Raw genomic sequence first — 25,705 nt, 5'->3', positions numbered from 1 at the left:
TGATGGCTTTATCTAGTCAGCAGTTTGGGAAGGCAAGGAGAGTGGAAGATGAGTGCCCCTATACCTTATCTGTTTCCTGTGCGAAGAACAGTGACAGTGAAGGAAATGTGCCTGTGTCTGTCAGGGGTGTTGACTTGCCTATGGAGGAAGCTACCCCAGTCTCCAAGCAGTTGTCTGTGAACAGCCCGGTGTGCTGGGACAAGGGAAATGAAATCCCAAACAGTATGTCTAGTAAAGGAAAATGCGTCTCCAACTCTTTTTTGTCTGTGGAGCAGACAGAAGGTGCCTTTCGGCCTGTGATGGTTGAGAGTAATTTAGTTGTCTCAGAGTTGGTTCTGGATTCAACCAAAGCCCAGGAAGGGAATGGTCCTAAGTTTGCATCTGCTGGGGAGAATGGCCCCGTAACTAGGTTGCATCCAGTTAGTGGCTTAGCAAAATCCCAGAGACCAAACAGTTCTGGTGCTTGTATTTTGCCTGTTGCTCATGTGTGGTTGGAGAAGGGTGTAACAACTCTGTCTGATCAGGGTGATACCCTAGCCAGGGCACAAGGAGAGCAGAAAGGTAATTTGGTTGTGTTACCTACGGACAGTTTAACAACTTGTAGCAAAAAGGAAAAAATTCCTAAGCTTGTGTGTGGCAAAGAGAAGGGAAGTATTTCTAACCTTTTATCTAGGAAGTCTATGGGTTCGCCTGAAAGGGGATTGTGTAGAGATCTGCCTGATGGGTCAAAGGTGATCCTGAATGTAAGTAAGACCCAGACAGAGTCTGTTGTTGCTCAGGAAAGTGTGCCTTTAGAGCAAGCCCTAGGTGAAGAGGGTAAGGGCAGAATTTCTGTGAGGGGTGAATTGCTGCTTAGAAAAGCTCCTGGAGAAAGGAATCCTCATGGTACTCGGTGCAAGCAGTTCCCTGCAATTGAAGGGTGTGAGAGTGATTTAATCAAGGAAGTTTCAGTTCCTAGCAACCAAAAATTGTCTGTTGTGAAGGGATCCACTAACTTTCCTTGTAAAAGATCCAGTGTGGGTAGCTTTGAGAAGGTCTCAGAGGAAGTAAAAGTTGTTAAGGGATTGAGGCATCCCTATAACCAAGTGGCTGTGTGGGGCCAACTTGTTGGGGAGACAATGGTGTTGGAACAGGAATGTCTCCTTTCTGATTCTTTAAATGAGCAGTTTGTGCTTCAGGGTTTGAGGACAGATTTGGTTACTGATGTGTCAGAGCAGAGCAGTTTTATGGCTAAATGCTTGAGGATGCGGGGGAGAGGAAGCAAACTCTCACCCGCAGACTTTTTGGATTTGTGTGGTATCTCTTTAAGACAGAGTCCAGCCTTGGAGATGATAGCAGTTACGAATATGAAAACTGGTGGACTGGCTCTGGTCTGGGGTAGTGCAAATTACTTGCCTGGCTGGGAAAGGAAGGACTTGCTAATAGCTGTTAGCACAGAGGGCCCACCCCATCAGCCAGTGAATTCTGTTAAGCAAGAGAAATCAGGGTTTGATCCTGCAGGACAAGGAGGAAAGAGAAAACTGAATTTTGCAAAGGGAAGCCACAGGTTAACCCTAAAATGCCCAAACTCCAATGGTATTGAGCCAAAGGGGTGGCATGACAAACATGACTGTAGATGGACACTTGCAATGAACTTGTTGTTATTGCTAAATTTTGTAATTAATGTGTTGCTATTGCCACAAACGGTAAAAATATACAATGTGCCTAATCTTTTGGAGAATTCATTGAACATGTTAAAAGGAATACATGAAAACACACGTTATGTTAAAAGGCCTTGTTACACTGGGGTTTCACAGGCAATGCATATAAACAATATGGGAACTTTTCACAGGGGAGAGGACATTCCAGACCTAATGTGCTGTATGAAAAGGAAGACTGAGGCACACTACCATATTGCTTTCATGGCTAAATGCCAAGATTCCTGGACTATGAAGAACATTAATATCTGCATTTATTCGATGTTAATTGGGTTCCAAACATTGGCCCGAGCTTGTATGGATAAAGTAGCAGTTTTCTTTAGCTCTTGGCAAGATCACATGGCACATACAGGAACCATGCTGCCAGAGCAGATCCAATCCACTATTGTTCTAACTAAGTGTTACCTTGAGTTTGTAAAGAGGTTCAATCATGTTATTGAACATGACTTTGATGAACCATTTCTGTTATACACTGGTATGGCTTCTAACCCAATACTAGCTGTAGTGAGACAGAACCCAGGATGGGGAGCTCTTGGGATGCAGTCAGTGATGTTTGTGTCATCCCTTCCTGCATCAATTTTGCGTTGGGGGTGTGACGTTATTGACATAAACTGGGACCGTATAGATCATTGTTGCAACCAAGGTCCTGTAGTGGCACCCAAATCTTGTATAAAGGGGGTCAAATGGGGTGTCTAGGACAAGGTTATGGTTTACTGGTTATGATTATGCTGTCTAGATGTGTGTATCAGTTTTGTAGTTGAAGTTATGAATATTGGCTCTATACTGTCTGTATGGCAAACTTATGCTATGCTTCTGGGTGACATCCCAGACAAGCTGAGATTAGCTCTGCCTAGCCTGCTTGATGGCCCATTAAGGACCATCAGCTATACAATGGACCCATTGAGAGAAGGCAGATACGCCTTGTACCTCAGCAAAGTATGCAGGGACTGGCCCATGTGACTCCAGACTCCATGTTGCTGTAATCTTCCACAGTAAGAACAAAGAGGTGATCTTACACCTGGAAAAGACTATATAAGGCTGATGCCTGATCTTCATCTTGTCTTCAATCCTGCTTCTTACCTCTGGAGGAACTTTGCTACAAGCTGAAGCTTTGAACAAAGGACTGAGGACCCATCCCAGCGGGGGATGTATTCCAGAGACTTGATTTGAACCTGCAGTTTATTCCATCGCTGCTGCAAGCCTGAACCAAGAACTTTGCCATTACTGTATGTAATTGATTCCATTTAACCAATTCTAACTCTCATCTCTATCTTTTTCCTTTTATGAATAAACCTTTAGATTTTAGATTCTAAAGGATCGGCAACAGCGTGATTTGTGGGTAAGATCTGATTTGTATATTGACCTGGGTCTGGGGCTTGGTCCTTTGGGATCAGGAGAACCTTTTTCTTTTACTGGGGTATTGGTTTTCATAACCATTTGTCCCCATAACGAGTGGTACTGGTGGTAATACTGGGAAACTGGAGTATCTAAGGAGATTGCTTGTGAGACTTGCAGTTAGCCAGTGGGGTGAGACTGGAGTCCTCTTAGTCTGGCTGGTGGTTTGCCTTAGAGGTGGAAAAAACCCCAGCCTTGGGCTGTAACTGCCCTATTTGAGCAATTTATCCTGAGTTGGCACTCTCAGTTGGGTTCCGCCAGAACCGCATTGTCACAGATGGAGACTCCACAACCTCCCTGGGCAATTTATTCCAGTGCTTAACCACCCTGACAGAAAGTTTTTCCTAATATCCAACCTAAACCTCCCTTGCTGCAATTTAAGCCCATTGCTTCTTGTCCTATCCTCAGAGGTTAAGAAGAACAATTTTTCTCCCTCCTCTTTGTAACAACCTTTTATGTACTTGAAAACTGTTATCATGTCCCTTCTCAGTCTTCTGTTCTCCAGACTAAACAAACCCAGATTTTTCAATCTTCCCTCATAGGTCATGTTTTCTAGACCTTTAATCATTTTTGTTGCTCTTCTCTGGACTTTCTCCAATTTGTCCACCTCTTTCCTGAAATGTGGCACCCAGAACTGGACACAACACTTCAGTGGAGGCCTAATCAGTGCAGAGTAGAGCAGAAGAATTACTTCTCGAACTCAAATGTGAAATTGCAGGACTACTAACTGTAGTCTGTAACCTATCATTTAAATCAGCTTCTGTACCAAAAGACTGGAGAATAGCTAATGTAACGCCAATTTTTAAAAAGGGCTCTAGAGGTGATCCCGGCAATTACAGGCCAGTAAGCCTGACTTCAGTACAGGGCAAACTAGTTGAAACTATAGTAAAGAACAGAATTGTCAGACACAGAGATAAACATAATTTGTTGGGGAAGAGTCAACATGGTTTTTGTAAAGGGAAATCATGCCTCACCAATCTACTAGAATTTTTTGAGGGTTTAAACAAGCATGTGGACAAGGGGGATCCAGTGGATATAAGAAGAACAGACTAACACGGCTGCTACTCTGAAACCAGTGGATATAGTGTACTTAGATTTTCAGAAAGCCTTTGACAAGGTCCCCCACCAAAGGCTCTTACGCAAAGTAAGCTGCCACGGGATAAGAGGGAAGGTGCTCTCATGGATCAGTAACTGGTTAAAAGATAGGAAACAAAGGGTAGGAATAAATGGTCATTTTTCAGAATGGAGAGAGGTAAATACAGTAACTCCTCACTTAAAGTCGTCCCGGTTAACGTTGTTTCGTTGCTGGTCAATTAGGGAACATGCTCGTTTAAAGTTGTGTAATGCTCCCTTCTAACGTCGTTTGGGAGCCGCCTGCTTTGTCTACTGCTTGCAGGAAGAGCAGCCCGTTGCAGCTAGCTGGTGGGGGCTTGGAACCTGGGTGGACCAGCAGCCCCCCATCAGCTCCCCCCTGTCAGCTCCCCGCTCCCCTAAGTTCCCTGTGCTGCAGCCACCCAGCAGGCTAGCAATTGCAGCTGTCCCTCGCCCCACTGCCATGTGCTGCTCCTGCCCTCTGCCTTGGAGCTGCTCCCAGAGACTCCTGCTTGCTGTGCAGGGCGGGAGGAGGGGGCTAATGTCGGGGCGTCCCCCTCCCCCCTGCTCCTGCACCCCGCTTACCCATAGAGAGCAGGGAGGGGACACGGACGGAGAGAGACAGAGAGAGCTTGGGGCAGCAGCTGCTGTCTCAACTTCCTGATCCACTTAAAAAGACAATGCACTTAAGAGTGGGTCAGTGTACTTACAGGGGCAGTGTGCATCTCTCTCTCCCACACACAAGGTGTGTGTCTGTCTCTGTCTGCTATGCTGTCTCCCCTCCCTCGTGTTCGTGCTGCCTTGTGCGTGAGGCTACATTAACAACAATGTGTTAACCCTTGAGGGCTCAGCAAGTGCTAGTTCCTTGTTTGGCAGTAAGGCATTCCCTGGGAAATATCCCACCCTCCTCCACCCTATGACTTCACCGCCTCAACCAAGCTTCACAATCATCATAGCTGTGAACAGTATTAAATTGTTTGTTTAAAACTTATACTGTGTGTATATCTATATAATATAGTTTTTTGTCTGGTGAAAAAAATTTCCCTGGAACCTAACCCCACCTATTTACATTAATTCTTATGGGGAAATTGGATTCACTTAACATCGTTTCGCTTAAAGTTGCATTTTTCAGGAACCTAACTACAACGTTAAGCGAGGAGTTACTGTAGTGGTGTCCCTCAGGGGTCTGTACTGGGCCCAGTCCTATTCAACATATTCATAAATGATCTGGAAAAAGGGGTAAACAGGGAGGTAGCAAAATTTGCAGATGATACAAAACTACTGAAGTCCAAGGCAGACTGCGAAGAGCTACAAAAGGATCTCACAAAACTGGGGAACTGGGCAACAAAATGGCAGATGAAATTCAGTGTTGATAAATGCAAAGTAATGCACATTGGAAAGCATAATCCCAACGATACATATAAAATGATGGGGTCTAATTTAGTTGTTACCACTCAAGACCTTGGCATCATTGTGGAGAGTTCTCTGAAAACATCCACTCAATGTGCAGTGACAGTCAAAAAAGCAAACAGAATGTTGGGAATCATTAGGAAAGGGAGAGATAAGAAGACAGAAAATATCATATTGCCTCTATATAAATCCATGGTATGCCCACATCTTGAATACTGCGTGCAGATGTGGTCGCCCCATCTCAAAGAATATATATTGGAATTGGAAAAGGTTCAGAAAAGGGCAATAAAATGATTAGGGGAATGGAACAGCTGCCGTGTGAGGAGAGAGTAATAAGACTGGGACTTTTCAGCTTGGAAAAGAGACGACTAAGGGGGGGATATGATAGAGGTCTATAAAATCATGACTGATGTGGAGAAAGTGAATAAGGAAGTGTTATTTACTTCTCATAACACAAGAACTAGGGGTCACCAAATGAAATTAATAGTCAGCAAGTTTAAAACAAACAAAAGGAAGTATTTCTTCACACAACGTAGTCAGTCTGTGGAACTCTTTGCCAAGACTATAACAGGGTTCAAAAAAGAACTAGATAAGTTCATGGAGGATAGGTCCATCAATGGCTATTAGCCAGGATGGACAGGAATGGTGTCCCTAGCCTCTGTTTGCCAGCAGCTGGGAATGGGCGACAGGGGATGGATCACTTGATGATTCCCTGCTCTGTTCATTCCCTCTGGAGCACCTGACATGGGCCACTGTCATAAGAGAGGATACTGGGCTAGATGGACCATTGGTCTGACCCAGTATGGCCGTTCCTATGTTCTTATGTTCTCGTGTCTTGCTTACAACACTCCTGCTAGTACACCCCAGAATGATGTTTGCTTTTTTTGCAACAGCGTTACACTGTTGACTCATATTTAGCTTGTGGTCCACTATGACCCCCAGATCCCTTTCCGCAGTACTCCTTCCTAGACAGTCATTTCACATTGTGTGTGTGTGCAACTGATTGTTCCTTCCTAAGTGGAGTACTTTGCATTTGTCCTTATTGAATTTCATCCTATTTACTTCAGACCATTTCTCCAATTTGTCCAGATCATTTTGAATTACAATCCTATCCTCCAAAGCACTTGCAACCCCTCCCAGCTTGGTATCGTCCACAAACTTTACTCTCTATGCCATTACCTAACACACTGATAAAGATATTGAACAGAACCGGACCCAGAACTGATCCCTGTGGGACCCCACTTGATATGCCCTCCAGCTTGATTGTGAACCACTGATAACTACTCTCTGGGAATGGTTTTCCAACCAGTTTTGCACCCACGTTATAGTAGCTCCATCTAGATTGTATTTCCCTAGTTTGTTTATGAGCAGGTCATGTGAGACAGTATCAAAAGCTCTACTAAAGTCAAGATATGCCACGTCTACCACTTCCCCCCCTCCACAAGGCTTGTTACCCTGTCACAGAAAGCTATCAGGTTGGTTTGGCACAGCCGACTGTTACTTATCACCTCATTATCTTCTAGGTGTTTGCAAATTGATTGCTTCATTATTTGCTCCATTATCTTTCCGGGTACAGAAGTTCAGCTGACTGGTCTGTAATTCCACGGATTGTCCTTATTTCCCTTTTTATAGATTGACACTAGATTTGCCCTTTTCCAGTCCTCTGGAATCTCTCCTGTCTTCCATGACTTTTCAAAGTCGCTGGAGGCTGCTCAGTCTCCTGGGTGGGACACGGGGGTGGGGTTGGACTTCGCTGAATCTTCCTGCTCTCACATGGTCTGTCCAGGGCCGGCTCTGGCTTTTTTGCTGCCCCAGGCAAAAAAGCCTCCCGCCGGTCCCCGGCGGGGAGCGCGGCAGGGGAGGGCGCCGAGTGAGCGCCGGGTGAGCGCCGCCCCCCTCCAGGTGCCGCCCCAAGCACATGCTTGGAGGGCTGGTGCCTGGAGCCAGCGCTGGGTCTGTCCGACGCTGTGCTCCAGGCTGTGCCAAACGCTGGCTGGGAGTCACGGCTGGCTGCAGGGGTGGGAGCAGGGCCCTTGGGGGGCCTGAGGCTCCCCCACGGGTACCACCCAGGCGGACCCCCCTGCAGGGAGCTCTCGGTGGGAATGGGGGCTGAACGCTCCATGAGGCGCCCCAGTGAGCGTCTGCCTCGGGGTGTCGCACTCCAGGAGGGTCCTGCCTGAACCTCATTCCCAGCGGCTCCAGGGCACTGAGCCCGGGCACTGTGAGGGCAGCCAATCCGGTCCCAGGGCTCTGTGTGGAGGTTGGGGGGGTCCAGCCCTGGGGCTCTGTGGCTGGGGGGGAAGTCAATCTGGCCCCCGGGCTCTGTGTGGAGGTTGGGGGGGTCCAGCCCTGGGGCTCTGTGGCTGGGGGGGAGTCAATCCGGTCCCAGGGCTCTGTGTGGAGGTTGGGGGGGTCCTGCCCTGGGGCTCTGTGGCTGGGGGGGAGTCAATCTGGCCCCCGGGCTCTGTGTGGAGGTTGGGGGGGTCCTGCCCTGGGGCTCTGTGGCTGGGGGGGAGTCAATCCGGCCCTGGGGCTCTGTGCGGAGGTTGTGGGGGTCCAGCCCCCAGGGCTCTGTGGCTGGGGCGCAGAGCTGGGACGGGCAGGGCCCCAGGGAGGAGACACTCACAGTGGCTGCAGAGCTCAGTGGTGCAGTTGCGGGTCTCCAGCTCGGCTCCTTGGCAGTCCTGGCCCCCGTTGCGAGGCGCCGGCTCCGAACACTCGCGGCTCCGCCAGTGCGTGCAGTCCAGAGCGCACAGCGACCACCGGCTCCAGCCCGACCAGCCTCCATCCACTGCACACAGCAGCCAGTGAGCGCGCGGGGACCTCGGCCAGACCTCTGCCCCGTTGTACCCCGGCCTCTCCAGCCCACTGTACCCCCCCACTGCCCCCTCCCCACTGCACGTCACTGCACCCTCCCCACTGAACGTCACTGCACCCTCCCCACTGTGCCCCATTGCCCTTGGCTCCTTGCCCGGGTTTCTAACAGCGCCGGGACCACGGACATGGGACAGAACAACACGGACACGTGGGGGTGGAGATGACACAGCCGGGAGGGGAGGGGCTGGGCACAGAGTGGGGGGACTCACAAAGGAAAGGAACCTGCGGTTCAGCCTGCGACCCGGCTCAGGGGGCGGGCGACCTCCCTCCAGTCACCACACCACGCAGCAGCTTGTCCGGCGCCGCTCCGGGATGGCCCAGGCCTGGGACAGCAGGGGCTGCAGGTCGGGAGTGAGGGGCACCGGCAGAACTGGGGGGTGCAGGGCTGGAACAACAGGGGGCTGCGGGTCGGGATTGGGGGGGCACTGGCACAGCTGGGGGGCGCAGGGCTGGGATAGCAGGGGGCTGTGGGTCGGGATTGAGGGGCACCGGCAGGGCTGGGGGGACGGGGAACAGTGCTGGGACAACAGGGGGCTGTGGGTCGGGATTGGGGGGCACTGGCAGAGCTGGGGGGACGGGGCACAGGGCTGGGACAACAGGGGGCTGCGGGTCGGGACTCAGGGGCACCGGCAGAGCTGAGGGGACGGGGCACAGGGCTGGGACAACAGGGGGCTGCGGGTCGGGATTGGGGGGCACTGACAGAGCTGAGGGGAGGGGGCACAGGGCTGGGACAACAGGGGGCTGCGGGTCGGGATTGAGGGGCACCGGCAGAGCTGGTGGGTGCAGGGCTGGGATAGCAGGGGGCTGCGGGTTGGGATTGAGGGGCACCGGCAGAGCTGGGGGGACGGGGCACAGGGCTGGGATAGCAGAGGCCTGCGGGTCGGGATTGAGGGGCACCGGCAGAGCTGGGGGGTGCAGGGCTGGGATAGCAGGGGGCTGCGGGTCGGGATTGAGGGGCACTGGCAGAGCTGGGGGGTGCAGGGCTGGGATAGCAGGGGGCTGCGGGTCGGGATTGAGGGGCACTGGCAGAGCTGGGGGGACGGGGCACAGGGCTGGGACAACAGGGGGCTGCGGGTCGGGATTGAGGGGAACTGGCAGAGCTGAGGGGAGGGGGCACAGGGCTGGGACAACGGGGGGCTGCGGGTCGGGATTGAGGGGCACTGGCAGGGCTGGGGGGCGCAGGGCTGGGATAGCAGGGGGCTGCGGGTTGGGATTGAGGGGCACTGGCAGAGCTGGGGGCGAGGTTGCCCCATCCCCCATACGTTTCTGAGCATGGCTCTCCCCTGGTGCCGTGTGCATGTGCCTGGGGCTGGCAGAGCGATGGGCGCGGGGCATGGCGGTGGCCGAGCGGGTACCTGGGCACAGGGTGGTGCAGGCGTTTTTCTGCACGTTCTGGCCCTCACAGAACGTTCCCCCGTTGAGGGGCGCTGGGTTGGTGCAGCTCCGGCTCCGCTTCTGCCAGCCCCGTCCACAGCTGGTGCTGCAGGCCGACCAGTCTGTCCAAGTCGACCAGCCGCCGTTCACTGGGGTGGGAAAGGGACAGAGTCAGCGCGAGCCTGGGCGCCGGGCACAGGCTGCACTGGGAGGCTCCCAGCTGGGCTCCCTGGAACGGCGGGCTGGGTGCCCGGGCGGGGGCTGCCCACCCTGGGGAAGGCGCCGCCCGGGGGTGCCCTGCTCCGGGGGGATTCGCTGGCTCCAGGGGAAGCTTCGGGGCTGCGGGGAGATAGACAGGGAGACACGGGGGGAGGGGACACAGCTGGGGGGTCCTGCTTTGCTGGGGTTTCCCTGCGTCACAGCTGGCTGCAGCCCCCGCCCCGCGCTGCCCCCGCGGCTCCTTACCGTACACGGTCACGGCGGCGGAGGAGCTGCGGCGACGGGCCACCATGTTCTTGGCCACGCAGGTGTAGTTGGCCGTGTCAGCCAGGCGCGCCCGCGACACCACCAGGCTGTGCTCCGGCGTCACGTACACGCTGGCGTCCAGCGCCGGGTCCACCAGCTCCTCGTTGCGCAGCCACTCCACCTGCGGGCAGCGGGCGTCAGGCAGGGGAGGACACGGGCGCTGGGGCAGGCGGGGGAGGGGTGGACACGGGGCGCTGGGGCAGGCGGGAGAGGGGTGGACACGGGGGGCGCTGGGGCAGGCGGGAGAGGGGTGGACACGGGGCGCTGGGGCAGGCGGGAGAGGGGTGGACACGGGGTGCTGGGGCAGGCGGGGGAGGGGAGGACACGGGGCGCTGGGGCAGGCAGGGGAGGAGTGGACACGGGGTGCTGGGGCAGGCGGGGGAGGGGAGGACACGGGGCGCTGGGGCAGGCGGGGGAGGGGAGGACACGGGGCACTGGGGCAGGCAGGGGAGGGGTGAACACGGGGCGCTGGGGCAGGCGGGGGAGGGGAGGACACGGGGGTGGTGGGGCAGCCGGGGGAGGGGAGGACACGGGGTGCTGGGGCAGCCAGGGGAGGGGAGGACATGGGGTGCTGCAGCAGAGGGACTTCCCAGGCCAGTCCCTGCCCTGTCGCCCGCCCTGCATTCCCTGGGCTGGGGCTAGCACGCTCCATGCAGGCAGGTTACGCTGCCTGCTTGCGCCCGGCTTACCAAGTGACCCGGGTCGCTGCGTCAGGACCTGGCTCCCTGCCGCTCCCCCCTCCCACCCCCTCTGTGCCACCTGCCAGCTGGAGCCGGGGGATTCAATGTCCTTGCAGGCGATCAGTGACGCTGATACGGAGCAGGGGCCCCCGACCGCGGCTCATTCCCGTTGAGTTTCAGAGCGAGGCCTGGCCCGTGCCAGCCACGGGAGACGTGGCCCCTGGACTCACCTCGGCCGGCGGGATGCCCTCTGGGGGGCGGCACGCCAGCATGATCTCCTGCTCGAGGGAGACCTCCCTGCCCATCGGCTCCTCCTCAAAGTTCTTCCGCAGGTCTGGGGAACAGGGCGAGAGAGCAGAGCCGGCTGAAAGGACACACCCCCAGGCCAGGCGGCTCTGCCCCCTGGCATGGAACACCCCGACGGACCCCTGAGGCTGGCACAGACCGCAGTAACCTGCGCAGCCGGGACGCCTGCCAGACAGATGCTGGCCCGGCTCCCACGGGGCCGCACGAGGGCTCTGCCTGCTCCGGCTCTCGAGCCGGGAGCTCTGTGCCCCTTGCCCAGGGGCCAGCGGAGGAGGGGCGGGGGCACTCACAGGCAATGCGCACGTAGGCCTTCTGGCTCTTGGTGGTCCCCGAGGAGCTCCAGGCGACGCACTGGCACCAGTACTCCTCCAGCCCAAAGATCCGCTCCACCTGCTGCCGGGAGATATCGATCCGGACGTCCATGAGGGGCAGCCCTGGGAGAGAGCAGTGCGTCAGGAAGGAGGGTGACACGCTGGGGTGGCATTGCCCCTGCCCCCAGCCCTCGCAGGGGCCAACCCATTACAGAGCACATGCCCAGACGGGCCCCTCAGGTCCCAAGGCAACTCGGCCCAGGGGCTCCCCCGGATCCGCGGCACTCACAGCGAGGGGGGTGAAGAGCTGCCATCTGTCACTGAGTATTGGGGAACTCAGGGCCCTGCACCCCCGGCTCCCTGCGGTTCACCATGACTCTCAGCCAGCCAGTAAAGCAGAAGGTTTATTTGGATGACAGGAATACAGTCCAAGACAGGTCTTGCAGGCACTGACAACAGGGATCCCCTCAGTTAGGTCCATCTTGGGGTCCCCGGGCATCCCAGCCCAGCCCCCCTTGGGAGGTCAGAGCCATCTCTCCCTCCCAGCCATCTCTCCAGCCTGCTTCCAGCCCACTCCCTTCAGCGACCCCTCCCACAGCCTTTGTTCAGTTTCCCGGGCTCAGGAGTCACCTGGCCTTCAACCCCTTCCTGGGTTCTCATGTTACACACTCAGGAATGCGCCCCCGGGCAGATCCCATCCTCCAATGCAGACTATCCCAGCACACTCCCCTGTCAGCATTCACAGACCACAGTGAGAACAGGCCCAGTTCGTCACACCATCCCATCTCCAAGCCGGGCCCCCGAGACCAGGGAGAGCTGTTTGTACGTTTTATGAATCCGGTGTGTGCCTCAGTTTCCCCTATATTGTGCACGGCTCCAAGGGTGGGGTGGGGTGGGGACACAGGGAGGCTAAGAGACATAGGTGGGCATGTCGCCCGCTGTCTGAGCCAGGATGGGGCACTGAAAAAAGACTGGCTGAGTCTGACTCCATCTCAGTGGAGAATCTGAGACGACCACGGCAGATCCCATCGCCAGGACACTGACCCCTCGCGCCCCAGAGGGAGATGGGTCCCCCCCAGCAGGGAAGCTGGGCACAGATCCCAGCTGGAGAACAAAGGGCGGGGAGGGGGGATAAGAGCTGGCTGCTGGGAGGAGCTGCGGCTCTCACCTGGGATCAGATACAGCCCCTGACACTGGGGTACCCTGGGCTCTAGGCTGGCCAGGCTGGGCCGGGCTCTCACCTGGGATCAGATACAGCCCCTGACACTGGGGTTCCCTGGGCTCTAGGCTGGCCAGGCTGGGCCGGGCTCTCACCTGCCTCTCTCTGGGCTCCCCTAAGGACTCCCTGTTCTGTGCCCGCTGCCTGCCCAGCCCCCACGCTGGGGGAGTGTGACGAACTGGGACTGTTCTTAATGTTTCCTCTGAATACTGTGTGGGTGCCTCAGTTTCCCCTATGCATTTCTTAAGTCTCTAGGTGGTGGGGAAAGGCCAGTGTGCATAAATCCCTGACACTCTGTCTCCCTGGCGACAAATGGCCAGGGCCCCTTCCCCCCCTGCAAGGAAATAGCTAAAGGTGAACAAAGAGATCAGGTGACCTCCTGGCCCAGGAAAGAGACAAAGCCCAGAGAAGGAGGGGCTGGAGGGGGTTTGAGAGTTGGAGCTACCTGGGAACGGGGAAGGGAGTGCAGCCGGGGGTGTCTGGCTCTCTGAACCCCATAATGGACCCGGCCGAGGGGTCCCGTTCACCGCTGTACCTACAAGCTCTGTTTTAGACCGTGTTCCTGTCATCTAATAAACCTCTGTTTTACTGGCTGGCTGAGAGTCACGTCTGACTGCGAAGTGGGGGTGCAGAACCCTCTGGCTTCCCCAGGACCCCGCCGGGGCGGACTCGCTGTGGGAAGCGCACGGAGGGGCATATGCTGAATGCTCCCAGGAGAGACCCAGGAAGGTGAAGCCGTGTGAGCTCCTTGCCCTGAAGACGGTCTGCTCCGAGGGAGAGGAGGCTCCCCAAAGTCCTGACTGGCTTTGTGGGGAGCAGTCCCAGAGCATCGCCCGGGGACTCGGTGACAGGGAGTGTCGCTGTGAACGCTGGGCGAGGGGCATTGCCCCCTGTGGAGGGGACACGTCTCTCCCGGCGGCGTCTGGCTCAGCTAGACTCGTTGGCAGAGCTCACGGGGGGACAGGGGGGCTGGAGCCCAGAGGTTCAGTCCGAGGAGGCGGTGAGGCCGTGGGGCCCACGCTGGAGGAAGTGTGAGCCCCCTCGGGGGTCTGGCCCACTGGAGGGGTCGTCCAGAGGCTGTTCCCAGGCTGGGGCATAGCAGCCAGCCTGTGGACCCCTGACACACACACCCCAACTCTGCCAGCGCCCCTCATGCCCGGCCTGCAGCCCCGGGCACAGCTGGCCAGTGGTGCTGCTGTATCTCAGTGACTGAGCAGAGCTCAGACCTCTCCCCCCGCACAGAGCTCTGCATACACAGCCCACTCCCCGGCTCCCTCTGACACAGGCTGGCTGGGGCTGCAGCCCCCCCAGGACCCCTCCCGTCATGCACAGGCCTCGCTGACAGCGGCTGCCCCCGCCAGGCTGTGGAGACACCTGCCCTCTGCCCCGGGAGAGCCAGCAGCTGCAGGAGCAGAAGGAGTCTCCAGCGGGGAGGAGGGACGAGCGCTGGAGGTCGCTGCAAGGACACGTGGGGCAGGGCGCTCCCCCAGCTGCCCTGCACGGCCTGGACTGGGCCCAGCCCCCCAAGAGCCTGCGCGGGAGGGCGGCACAAGGACAGCCCCGAGCAGGGGGCTTCAGAACAAGCCATCCGCCCCCTGGAGTGGGCAGTCTGGCCACCCCCACGGGCGGGAGGGGGGCAGATGGGAGCCTGGCGATTTGCATGCGAGGGACCGTGCATGGCACAGCTCGGCACACACCAGGGACCCCCGTGCTCCCAGGCAGCCGACACATGGAGCTGCAACCCGGCGCCAGCTGGGGGCAGCACGGCGCGTTGGTGCAGAAAGGTGGATTTCCCGGTGCCCAGGATGGCTGATGGCACCTCGGATCGTGGGCACTGAGAGACGCCGTGGCTGGGGCAGGGCCTTTCCCCAAGGCAGCTCTGAGCGGGACCAGCCGGGCTGGCATGGCCCGGTGCGGCGGGGAGAAGCACGGGCGCTGCAATTCAAGGAGACCCTCAGACTCGCTGCCCCACTCCTGGGCACTCGCCAGCTCCACCCCCCCAAGCCAGGCCAGCCCTGCACTCCAGGACATGGTGCCCCCCCAGGGCTCCCTGCTGGCCTGGCAGTGCAGTGATGGGGGCGGGGGGACCGAGCCCTCCCCTCTGTGCCATCGTCCAGCCCGGGCAGCATCAGGCCAATGAGCCGACGTCAGGCTCTGCGCCATGGTGTGATGCCCCACAATGCTCTGAGGAGACGGGGCATGGCCTGGCTGCGGGGCCTGTGCCAGGGGACGGGCCTCATCTCCGGCCAGGGCCCAGCCAGCGAACGTGGGGTCCGGCCGTGTCGGGCCCAGAGCGGGACTATGGGCTCAACCTGCTGCCTTCCCCATGTAGCCATGGCCTGGGACGGGCCCAGACACCCACGCATGCCGCACTCCCAGCCCAGCCCCCTCACGACAGGGTGGGCACACGCCCTGGCTGTGCGGCCCTGGGCCCCTCCACGGCTCTGGGACAGCAGGACCTGGCCACAGTGTCGCCAGGAGAGCAGGGGATGGGGGAGCAGGCCTCTCCCCCAGAGCTCCTCCTTCCAACCCCAGCTCAGTCACCCCCAATCTCCCTTGCCTGCCCCCCACGCGTGACCCGAGGCAGGTCCCCGCATTGCTGGGGGCACATGTCCCGCAGGGACCAGCAAACTCATCTCACTTGTGTCCAGATTCGCCCAGGCCTGAGGGTGCCTGGAGCCAGTGTCAGAGCAGCCCAGCCCTGGCCGACTCGCGGGGTCGCCGGTTGGGCACAAGGTGTGCAGGCCACCAGCTTTCCCTGCTTCCGGCCATGGGCACAGCCAGCCGAAGGGGTTTCACTGCCCTTGCTTCCCCTGCCCCGATGCCCAGGCCCCAGCCTGGCCAGCGCTGCCCTTACCGGTGCCCTGGTCCGTGCTGCGCTGCGTGACGTGCTCGCCCTGATGCACCCACTCCCCGTTGCACTTGAAATAGATCTGGGTGGCGGGCGTCGCCCTGCAGGCCAGGCTCACGGGCTTGTTCTTGACGATGTAGACATCTTGGGGCTCCAGCAGGAAGTGGGGCAGCAGGTCCGAAGAGGCCCCCGGCATGGGGTTGGCCACTGTGGCACTCTGCTGGGCACCTGGCAGGAAAGGAGAGAGGCTCAGAGCCCCCAGGGCCATGGAGGTGGGGCAGTGAGCCAGGCTGTGCCTCTGGGTAGCTCCGAGGAGAGCATCTGGGACAGCAGCCTAGAGAGTGCCCAGCCAGCCCCAGCCTTTGGAGTCACCGAGCCCAGGGCCAGCAGGGACCCTGGGCTCACCCCGTCTGGGAAGTCGCAGGCCAGGGACAGCCCAGAATCACCCCTAGAAAAACTCCTCACATGGCCAGTGATGGGGAATCCACCACGACCCTTGGCAAATCCCCTCCCTGTTAAAAATGGGCCCCTACTGCCAGTCTGAATTAATCTGCCTCCCGCTTCCAGCCCCTGGGTCGGCTCAGACCTTTCCCCGTGGGACGCAAGGGCCCGTTAGTGAGCGTTTGTTGCCCATGGAGATACTGACAGACGGGACCAACTCACCCCGTAACTCTCTCTTTGGTCAGCCCCTGGAGTCTGTCCCACTAAGGCAGGTTTCTAACCCTTTCATCATTCCCGGGGCTCATCTCTGACCCTGCCCCACTTTACCAGCGTCCTTCTTGAACTGTGGGCACCAGAACCGGGCACCGGATTCCAGCCGCGGTCACACCAGTGCCGAATACAGAGGGAAAATCACCTCTCTGTGCCACTTGCAATCCCGTCCCCAGCATCGCTCTGGGCACCCATGTTCAGGTGCTTCTCCACCACGGCCCCCAACCTATTCCAGAGCCGCCCCACGGCACGGATGGCCGCCATGCTGGCCCCTGGTGCAGTTACGTTCGGCCGTCTGACATGCAGGGCGTGCCTGCACCCCATTCACCCAGGGCTGTGTCACTGGCCTGGGCTCTTCACTGCGTCCAACGCCCAGGTCTGGTGCCAGCTGCCAGCTCCTTCAGGGGTGGTTTTACGTTTTCTCTCAGGCCACTGATAAAGACGTTCAATGGGCAGGGCCAAGAACCGATCCCGCGGGACCCCACTAGCACGCCCTGCGCCGTGACAATCCCCCCGTTCGGTTACATCTGGGGGACCCATCACCCAGCCAGGATTTAAGCCACCTAACAAGGGCCACGTTCATTTTCTAGCGTGGTTGTTTTCCAATCAGGACGTCGGGTGGCACCAAGTCTGTGATGTCAGCACGACCCCCTCCAGCACCCGCCCCTGGAATCGCCTGGGAACAGACACGAAGGGAGTTTGGCAGGCTCTGGTTGCCATAACCGCATGCTGATTTGCATTCGTTACATTCCCTCGCTGGGGCCGGCCTCTCCACCCGCCCCCACGTGGAGTGTCTGCCGGTGCCAATCCAACCAACCTGCTGCCCCAGCCACGAGCTCTGCCCTTCCCCTGGTGCCCCTCACTCCCAACCCGCACTCCGGTCTAGAGAACAGGGTGGCATCAACCCCTTTGGGGGTAGAGGCCCCGGGGGTCCAGAGCGAAGGGACTCCCTGAGGGGGCCCACGGCGAGAAACAGGTGTGCTAGGGCTCTGAGAGGTGCGGATCCAGGAGGTGGAGGGGCCTGACTCCGAGAGAGAGTGGACCCCCGAGAAGGGCTGTCTCACTAAAAGGGGCACCCCCCACAGACCGCACGGGGCCAAGAGTGGGCACGATCTCTGAGTCCGTGACAGGGGGTCACCCGGCTCCACCAGCCGCCCCCACCCCGGCTAATTCATTGAGTCAACAGTGTGCTCTTGTTGGCAAGAAGGCTAACGGCATTTTGGGCTGTATAAGTAGGGGCATTGCCAGCAGATCGAGGAACGTGATCGTTCCCCTTTATTCGACATTGGTGAGGCCTCATCTGGAATACTGTGTCCAGTTTTGGGCCCCACACTACAAGAAGGATGTGGAAAAATTGGAAAGAGTCCAGCGGAGGGCAACAAAAATGATTAGGGGTCTGGAGCATATGACTTATGAGGAGAGGCTGAGAGAACTGGGATTGTTTAGTCTCCAGAAGAGAAGAATGAGGGGGGATTTGATAGCAGCCTTCAACTACCTGAAGGGGGGTTCCAAAGAGGATGGAGCTCGGCTGTTCTCAGTGGTGGCAGATGACAGAACAAGGAGCAATGGTCTCAAGTTGCGGTGGGGGAAGTCCAGGTTGGATATCAGGAAAAACTATTTCACTAGGAGGGTGGTGAAACACTGGAATGCGTTACCTAGGGAGGTGGTGGAGTCTCCTTCCTTGGAGGTTTTTAAGGCCCGGCTTGACAAAGCCCTGGCTGGGATGATTTAGCTGGGAATTGGTCCTGCTTTGAGCAGGGGGTTGGACTAGATGACCTCTTGAGGTCCCTTCCAACTCTGATATTCTATGATTCTATGATCAGCGCCAAGCCCAGCGTGGCACCCGCTGAACCTGGCGTGACCCCCCCCCGGCCGCACTTAATGGCTAATGAAAAGGAAATGTCGTGGGAGATGCCGGGGCCATGAGTCACTTCTCCGGCGCCCGCAGTCTGGGCTGGGCAGCCACCCGCTGGCACCACCGCGGGGAGGGGGCAATGCCCACGCCTGGGCGTTGGAGCTGGGGGGGGCCTGGAGCAGCATCTGGGACCCCCACATGGGAGGAGCTGTTCCTTCACTGGGCAGTCCCTTCCACCCCCCCTCCCCCGCAGCACCCTGGCCCCACCAGCCTAGGGAGGGGGCAGGAATGTCTGAGACACCCCAGGTGACGGGGCTGGAGCGGGGCACGGGGTGCCCATCGCTAGGAGACCTGCACCTGGCCCCTCCCCCGACCCTCCCCCAGCAAGCCCACGCCTGCACCTGGACACCTCCCACCCCCCTCCGCACAGCACACGACCTGTCCCCCTTGGCCTGACCCCCAGGGAACAGGGGTCTGCTGCTGCCCCAGCCAGGCGGGCATCCGTCTGTCCCCACAGCCCAGCCCGCCGTGCACCGGCCAGGCCACACCTGCGGGCTGCCCAAGCCAGGGCCCTTGGCTGCGAGGGAGTCCCGCCGGCTGGCAGCACCAGGCCCTGGCTCAGACTCCCTAGAAACAGCCCCACTGCGGGCAGGTCTGTGGGGAGCCGGGTGCCGTGGAGACAGAGCCTTTCCCCCCGGTGCCAGGGGCAGGAGAAAATGCCCCAGCCAGCATAGCCAGTGTGGGTGGTGCGGGGGGCACAGGGGAGTGCAGAGCCCCACACAGCCTGGGCCTGGGCACTGCCACACCGCAGGCTCCCGTCCGGGGAGGGGCTCTCAGCAGCCACGGGGCCTGGGCAGGGGGCCGGCTGGGCACAGAGGACAGGCGGGTGCCTGTGGGGCAGAGAAAGCAATGCCTGGATCGGGGACCCTGCGGGGAGTCAGGGAAGAGACAGCGCACGGAGCTGGGCTCCACCACGGGGCTAAATGGGTGACGGGGGGGTGGAATCCAGGAGCCAGGACCCCCCGTCTGGCTGCCTCCCCTCCAGCCCCCCCGCCAACAGAGTTACTAAAACGGCCCTAACGACGTGGTTGATTAACAAATGATCAACTAGCAATTGTGGTGCTCGGAGCGGTAATTGCTGCTGCTAATTGGCTGGTTAGGATTTAATCAGCAATTACATGGAGTGCAGGGCAGTAATTAAGTGCCTCCTCGCACAGTCCCCCGATCCCGCGTTTTCCGGATCCGGCACCTCCAGACCCCCGGTTCTCCCAAATCACGTGCAGTCCCATGGGGCTCAGAGGGGCCTGGGGGCTGCGCACACAGACGAGGGTGGGGCAGGAGGGTGCACAGAGAGCCAGGGTGGGGCAGGACGTGCATAGATGGGGCAGGGACAGGGCTGTGGGGCAGGGTGCCTTGGCGGGGGGCGGCACCTCTCTGGGAAGGGCAAGCCCGTTATCAATCCTGATGCCGCCCGGAGCCCCCTGGCCCCCGAACAGTCTGTGCTGGTTGGGGGGCAGTGCCAGGGCCAGTTGTGTGAGGTGAGGACACTCAGTTCACCCGCCGTGGCCCCTGGGCCAAGCCTGAGCCAACAGCAGCCCGGCCCGAGGGGCAGAGGCGAGTCCAGCTGAGCCCTGTGGCCAAGGACCCTGCTCCAGTTTGGGCCGGGGGGGTGGCTCCCGCAGCCAGGCCCAGCGGGGCAGCCGGGGGACATGCCCAAGGCCCCCGGGATGCCCAGCGCACGGAGATGTCTCTTCCCTCTGGAACGGGATCCGCTGCAGCAGCCCGGGCGGGCGGGGAGCCGGGCATCCGGCCCTGTAGACGAGCTCTCCTCAGAGCCCACCGTGCTGCCCCCGACCCGGCCAGGGGAGGCCTGTGCTGAGCCTGCCGCTCGCTGCCCTGCCCGCGCTGCCAGGCACAGACGGGGCTGCCTGCCCGCCCACCGGAGAGGGGACGCTGCTGGAGCAGACCCAGCTGCAAGCCCCGGCCCTGCCACCCGGCCCGGCTGCGCCGCGGCCTCCCGCTCCCGTCTGCCACCAGCCGAGGCAAGGTGCTGCAGCTAATTTCCATGGGGAAGATAAACAGCAGCCATAACGCGCCATTAATCCCCCATCCGCACTTTTACAGCCTCGCTGGCAATTCATTCAATTAACCCCCCTGTCCTGGGGAGAAAGGCATTTCCTACTTCACAGACTGAACGACCCCCAGCTGCAGCCTGGGCCAACTGGAGACTCACCCGCACACCCGCACGCACACTGCGGTCGCACCCGCACACCCGCACGCACACTGCGGTCGCACCCGCACACACGCACGCACACTGCGGTCTCACCCGCACACACACACACTGCGGTCGCACCCGCACTCACACACGCACACTGCGGTCGCACCCGCACACACACTGCAGTCTCACCCGCACACACGCACGCACACTGCGGTCGCACCCGCACACACACTGCGGTCTCACCCGCACACACGCACGCACACTGCGGTCTCATGCACACACACACATACACACACTGCGGTCGCACCCACACACGCACACTGCGGTCTCACCCGCACACACACACGCACACTGCGGTCTCACCCGCACACACACATACACACACACTGCGGTCGCACCCGCACACACACACGCACACTGCGGTCTCATGCACGCGCGCGCACACACACACACTGCGGTCGCACCTGCACACACACACACACACTGCAGTCGCGCCCGCACGCACGCGCACACACTGCGGTCTCACCCGCACACACGCACGCACACTGCGGTCTCATGCATGCGCGCGCACACACACACACACTGCGGTCGCACACACCCGCGCACACACACTGCAGTCTCACACACATACACTGCGGTCTCACCCGCACACACACACACTGCGGTCTCGCACACACGCATGCACAATGCGATCTCACATGCACACACACACTGCGGTCGCACCCACACACATGCACACACACACACACTGCAGTCACACATGCACACACACACGCACACTGCGGTCTCACACACATACACTGCAGTCTCACACACACACACATCACGGTCTCACGCACACATACACACTGCGGTCTCACCCATACGCACACACGCACGCACACTGTGGTCTCACATGCACACATGCATGCACAATGCGGTCACGCACACACACTGTGGTCTCACACGCACGCACACACACACTGCAGTGTTACCTGCACAACACACACGCAAACACACTGCAGTCTCACCCACATGCACACACACTGTGGTCTCACACACGCACACAGGCCACGGTGCACATCAAGTCACCAGAAAACACGCACCCTGCAGCCACCTGTTGCAAAGCACACGCTACACATCAAACACGGGATGGCAGCGCTGAGCGTATGTGACCCCACCCGCGCAAGGCTCACCCATGCAACCGCGCAGGGCGCACAGGCACCCACACAGGGCTCACAGTGCCACGCAGGGCTCGGGCACATACCGACAAGCGCACACACACTCCTCTGGGAAGTGCCAGTCAGGGGAGCCCCATGGCTCCCAGACCAGCTTGCCGGCATCTCCCAGGCTCTGTCCTTGCTGCTCCCTGGAGACACGGCTCCCGACAGCAGCCCCACGTGGAGGGGGCGCAGGGGGGCACCTGGTTGCTGCCCGGGGGACAGACTCAGGTGGGACATGCGCCCAGCGGGGGAGGCACCAGTCTCAGGATGTGCAGCTGGCAGAGGAACCGACCTCAGTAGGCCAAAGCTGCCATCCCCCGTGTGGGGTTCCGGGCTCACGCGGGGGTTCCGGGCTCGCGCAGGGTTCCGGGCTTGCGCAGGGTTCCGGGCTCACATGGGGCTGGCGCCTGCCGGGGACTTTGCCCAGAAACAGACGAATGGCTGCGCCAGCGCCCAGCCCTCCCAAGAGACCCTCCAATAACAACCCTCCCCATGCTGCCCCATTGGCCCCCCTTCGGCCCTCGCGCTTAGTCAAGAGTGGCAGGCTGGCGGGGCTGTTCCCGTCGGGGCAAGGCAGTGCGAGGAGTCTGCGGTGTAGCCATGAGGAACAGGAGCTCAGTCCCCATTCCCTGGGACCAAACAGCCGCCCCCTCACTATCCCCACGCCTGCCCCTCCGGCAGGTTCTGTGCCCAAAGAGCTACTCACTCTCGCCCTGCCCTGGCACCCAGGGAACCCCTCCCCCAGTTGCTCTTACTACATAAAGGAGCTGGATTGTGCCTTCCCGGAGCCTGCAGGAGGGGGCTGAGGTCTGGGATTGTCTCTGGAGCCGACGCACCTGGTGGCAGCCAGCGGCACCTTGCTGCAGAACAAGCCCAAACCCCAGGCGTGCTGCAAGATCCCTGCACCATCCTGCGCCATCCTCCAGCAGCGCTCTGCCCCCCCCCCCACCATTCCGGTCCAGAGACCAACTTCTGCTGGGGAGAGCCACAGAGCTCTCCTCAGGGCTGGGCCAGGTACTCCCAGCGTGCCAGCTAATGGCAGGTGGGACAGATAGTCCCTCACCCCCTCCCGCTTACACCCCGGGACCAACACAGCCACAACCACCCTGCAAATAACTCTATTCACTGCAAGAAACCTCCAGCCATGCCTGGCATGACGGGGCCCCGATTCGGTCGGGGTCTGTGCCGCGCCCAGTCTCAGGGGGTCTCCAGCTGCTAGCATACCAGACATGACCACAATATACAACAACCCCCCCCCCCAGGGCTAAACACCTGCTAGTCCAAAGCCCAGTGCTGCTAGCCACACAGCATCCTCGGCGGGTGGGTCTCGGCAGGGCGCTGCCTGGTGCACAGGCCACATCCTGGCAGGCAACCCACTGGGCCAGTGCCTGCCCACAGAGCGTACCTGCCCAGCACAGGTGGCCCTAACCAGGGCGGCTAACGCCAAGCTCCAGGGCCCCGCGAGGTAACGCCGCTGCCCCCTGCTGTGGGGTGGCAGGGAGGGCGCCGCATGCTGGGCACTGCCCTCGCGGGTCCACGGTCGCACTGGCGTTGGGCCCCAGCTCTGATTGGCTCTTCCTCCCAGCTCACCTGCCTCTGCGTTGCCATGGGAACTGGCTAGATGCTTATGATGTCACCTTGGCAATAGATCTGAGCCACGTTCCCCGCCCGCCGGCCGAGTATGTGGGGATGGAGCGGGCGGCGGGGCTGGCTCCAGCGCCTGGCGTGAGTGCTGCCCGCCGCTGCTCACTTCTGTTGGGCTGCAGGGCATCCGTGCCAGGCTCAGGCTGGCAGAGCAGCCGGGCGCTGGCAGCTAGCCGGGTAACTGGGGGCGGGAGCAACTCTCAGCCCCCACCAGGGCTAACGAGGGCAGCTCCAGCTTAACGAAGCGAGGAGAAGAGAGCACCCCCCAGCTCCCTGCCCACAGGGCGTGGGAGCCAGATGGGCCGGGGAGCACCAGTGCATGAGGATCTGCCCTCCCCAGTACAGGGAAAGACCCCCACACCACATCCGATCCCCAGCCCCCTCCCAAGCTTGCCCTGGTCACTCCCCCAGCCCTGCCCCCTTGCTGCCCCACAGGCTCTCCCTGCCCACCAGCATGGGCAGCCTGCCCCCACCCGGAACTGCTGCTCCTTTGAAGATCTGCACCAAGCTGGCGCTGCTGCCCGGAGGCGCAAGGCAGGGCCCGTGGTGCTGGGCTGGACCCAATGGCTCCCATTTCCCATCATGCCCTGCCCTGGCCAGGGCCGGCTCCAGGCACCAGCCCACCAAGCATGTGCTTGGGGCGGCACCTGGAGGGGGGCGGCGCGACACGGCACTCCGGCCGCCGGGGAGAGCGGAGCCACGGTGGGCTCTCCGCCCTCCTCCCGGCGCTCTGGCCGCCAGGGACAGTGGAGCTGCGGTGGGCTCTCCGCCCTCCTCCCGGTGCTCCGGCCGGTTGGGGAGAGCAGCCCGCAGCCGGGCTCGGCGCCTTCCCCTGCCGTGCTCCCCGCGGAGGGGGGGGCGCGGCCGGAGGCTTATTTGCCTGGGGTGGCAAAAAAGCCAGAGCCGGCCCTGGCCCCGGCATGTGGGGAGTGTCCAGCCACACACAACGCCAGCGGCACACCGGGGGAGCGGGGGGCTCCCCTGTGCTCCACGCTGCACAGGAACCTGGGACCGGGCACCCGCCAGCCTAGACCCGGCCCAGCCCCACTTCCCTCTCCCAGGGGCCAGGCAGCCTGAGGGCGGGAGGGGGATGGGAAACCAGACCCTGCTCCCCCTGCCCAGGGTCCCACTGTAAGGGGAGGGGCCTGGGGCTGCAGCCCTGTGGGGGAGAGAGTCAGCCCCCAGCAGGGCCTGAGGCCGGCAGCACCGGGCCAGTTCGCGTCCCAGCCCACTGCGGCTCCAGCCACCCCGTCCAGTGCCGGACTTTCGCGTCTGCGGCTCGCTCCAGCCTGTGTCACCTCCTGGCTCACACGCTGGGCGATCCCAGCCCAGCCTGCCCCAGTCCCGGCCTGCTCCTGCCCCCCCCCCAGCCCGCCCCTCTGCTCGCAGCGTGTGGCCCTGGCAGGCTGGCCCCCTGCCTGCACGTCGTTCAGTCACTCGCGCTCCCAGCCAGGCTGCCTAGTGGCTAGCGCCAGTGCGCACGTGGCTGCTGGCTGCGTGTTCTCAGCAGACACGAGGTCTTGGCCACCTCCCCGGTGAGCAGCTGTCACGGAGCTGGCACAGCGCTGCCTGCACCCCCATGGCCTCCCCCGCACGCCTTGGCCAGGGCCAGGAGCAGAGAGAGCAGCGCTGCCTGCCCGGGCCCCAGCAAGGGCACCTCCCCACACCCCTCTGCACAGACAGGCCCCGGAGCTGGGCTCCACCATTTCCCTTTGTGGGGCTGGCCCCACTGGCCCCGCATTGCCCCTCCTGCCCCTGGGAGCTGGCAGCAAAGGAGGCGGGTGACAGACAGTGCTGCGGGGGTCAGTGCTACCCACGGCCAGGCTGCTCCATGGGTCAGCGGGGCAGGCAGACACGGGAGCCACGGCCAGTGCCCCCCCACCCCAGGGGGAGGGACAGCTACGCACGGCGCCAGGGGAAAGGGATACCCATGGGGGCAGGTCACTTCTGGGAGCCCACGTAGCTCCTGGTGCCAGAGCTGGCCAGGGCGCTGCGCCCACCTGCCCCCCAGCCTGGGTTCTGCCTGGTGCCCGGAGCAGCGAGCGCTGAGCTTGGGTCAGCAGGACTCAGCCCAGCGCGGCGGGATGGCAGCGAGGGCCGGGCGCTGTCCATGGTGCTGAGGCTGGGGGGAAGGAGCCCGGGGAGCTGCCAGACCCGGCCCTTTCCAGCCAGCTGGAGGTGGGCACACACCCAGAGCCAAGGGGAGAGCCAGGCTGGGCCTGGAGTGGACCACCAGCAGCAGCGCCAGCGGCAGGCCCCCAGGGCTCATTGGAGGCAGCCGTGCCAGGCGGCGAGCGCGTCTCCTCTGCCTGGCTGCTGGCACCACGCGGCCCCCAGG

The 25,705-nt window shown here is 60.6% G+C and overlaps 1 protein-coding gene across 4 annotated transcripts in view; it reads right to left on the bottom strand.

The window, feature by feature from the left end:
- Positions 1-25,705, bottom strand: part of UNC5A (unc-5 netrin receptor A) — a 63,623-nt gene that overhangs the window by 14,772 nt on the left and 23,146 nt on the right. For 2 of the 4 annotated variants that reach the window (XM_065555194.1, XM_065555193.1), the window contains exons 2-7: positions 15,744-15,965; positions 11,647-11,790; positions 11,281-11,384; positions 10,311-10,491; positions 9,827-9,994; positions 8,221-8,385 (exon numbers count right to left, since the gene is read on the bottom strand). In XM_065555194.1, the coding sequence (XP_065411266.1) occupies positions 8,221-8,385; positions 9,827-9,994; positions 10,311-10,491; positions 11,281-11,384; positions 11,647-11,790; positions 15,744-15,933 (952 nt within the window). In that variant the 5' untranslated portion in view covers positions 15,934-15,965. Of the gene's footprint in view, positions 1-8,220; positions 8,386-9,826; positions 9,995-10,310; positions 10,492-11,280; positions 11,385-11,646; positions 11,791-11,956; positions 12,462-15,743; positions 15,966-25,705 lie in introns of those variants that run through there. The other 2 variants (XM_065555196.1, XM_065555195.1) reach the window with 2 other exon arrangements.

Source organism: Chrysemys picta, chromosome 8, assembly GCF_011386835.1.
Source record: "Chrysemys picta bellii isolate R12L10 chromosome 8, ASM1138683v2, whole genome shotgun sequence".
NCBI lineage: Eukaryota > Metazoa > Chordata > Testudines > Emydidae > Chrysemys > Chrysemys picta.
This window is presented reverse-complemented; position numbering and strand designations above follow the sequence as displayed.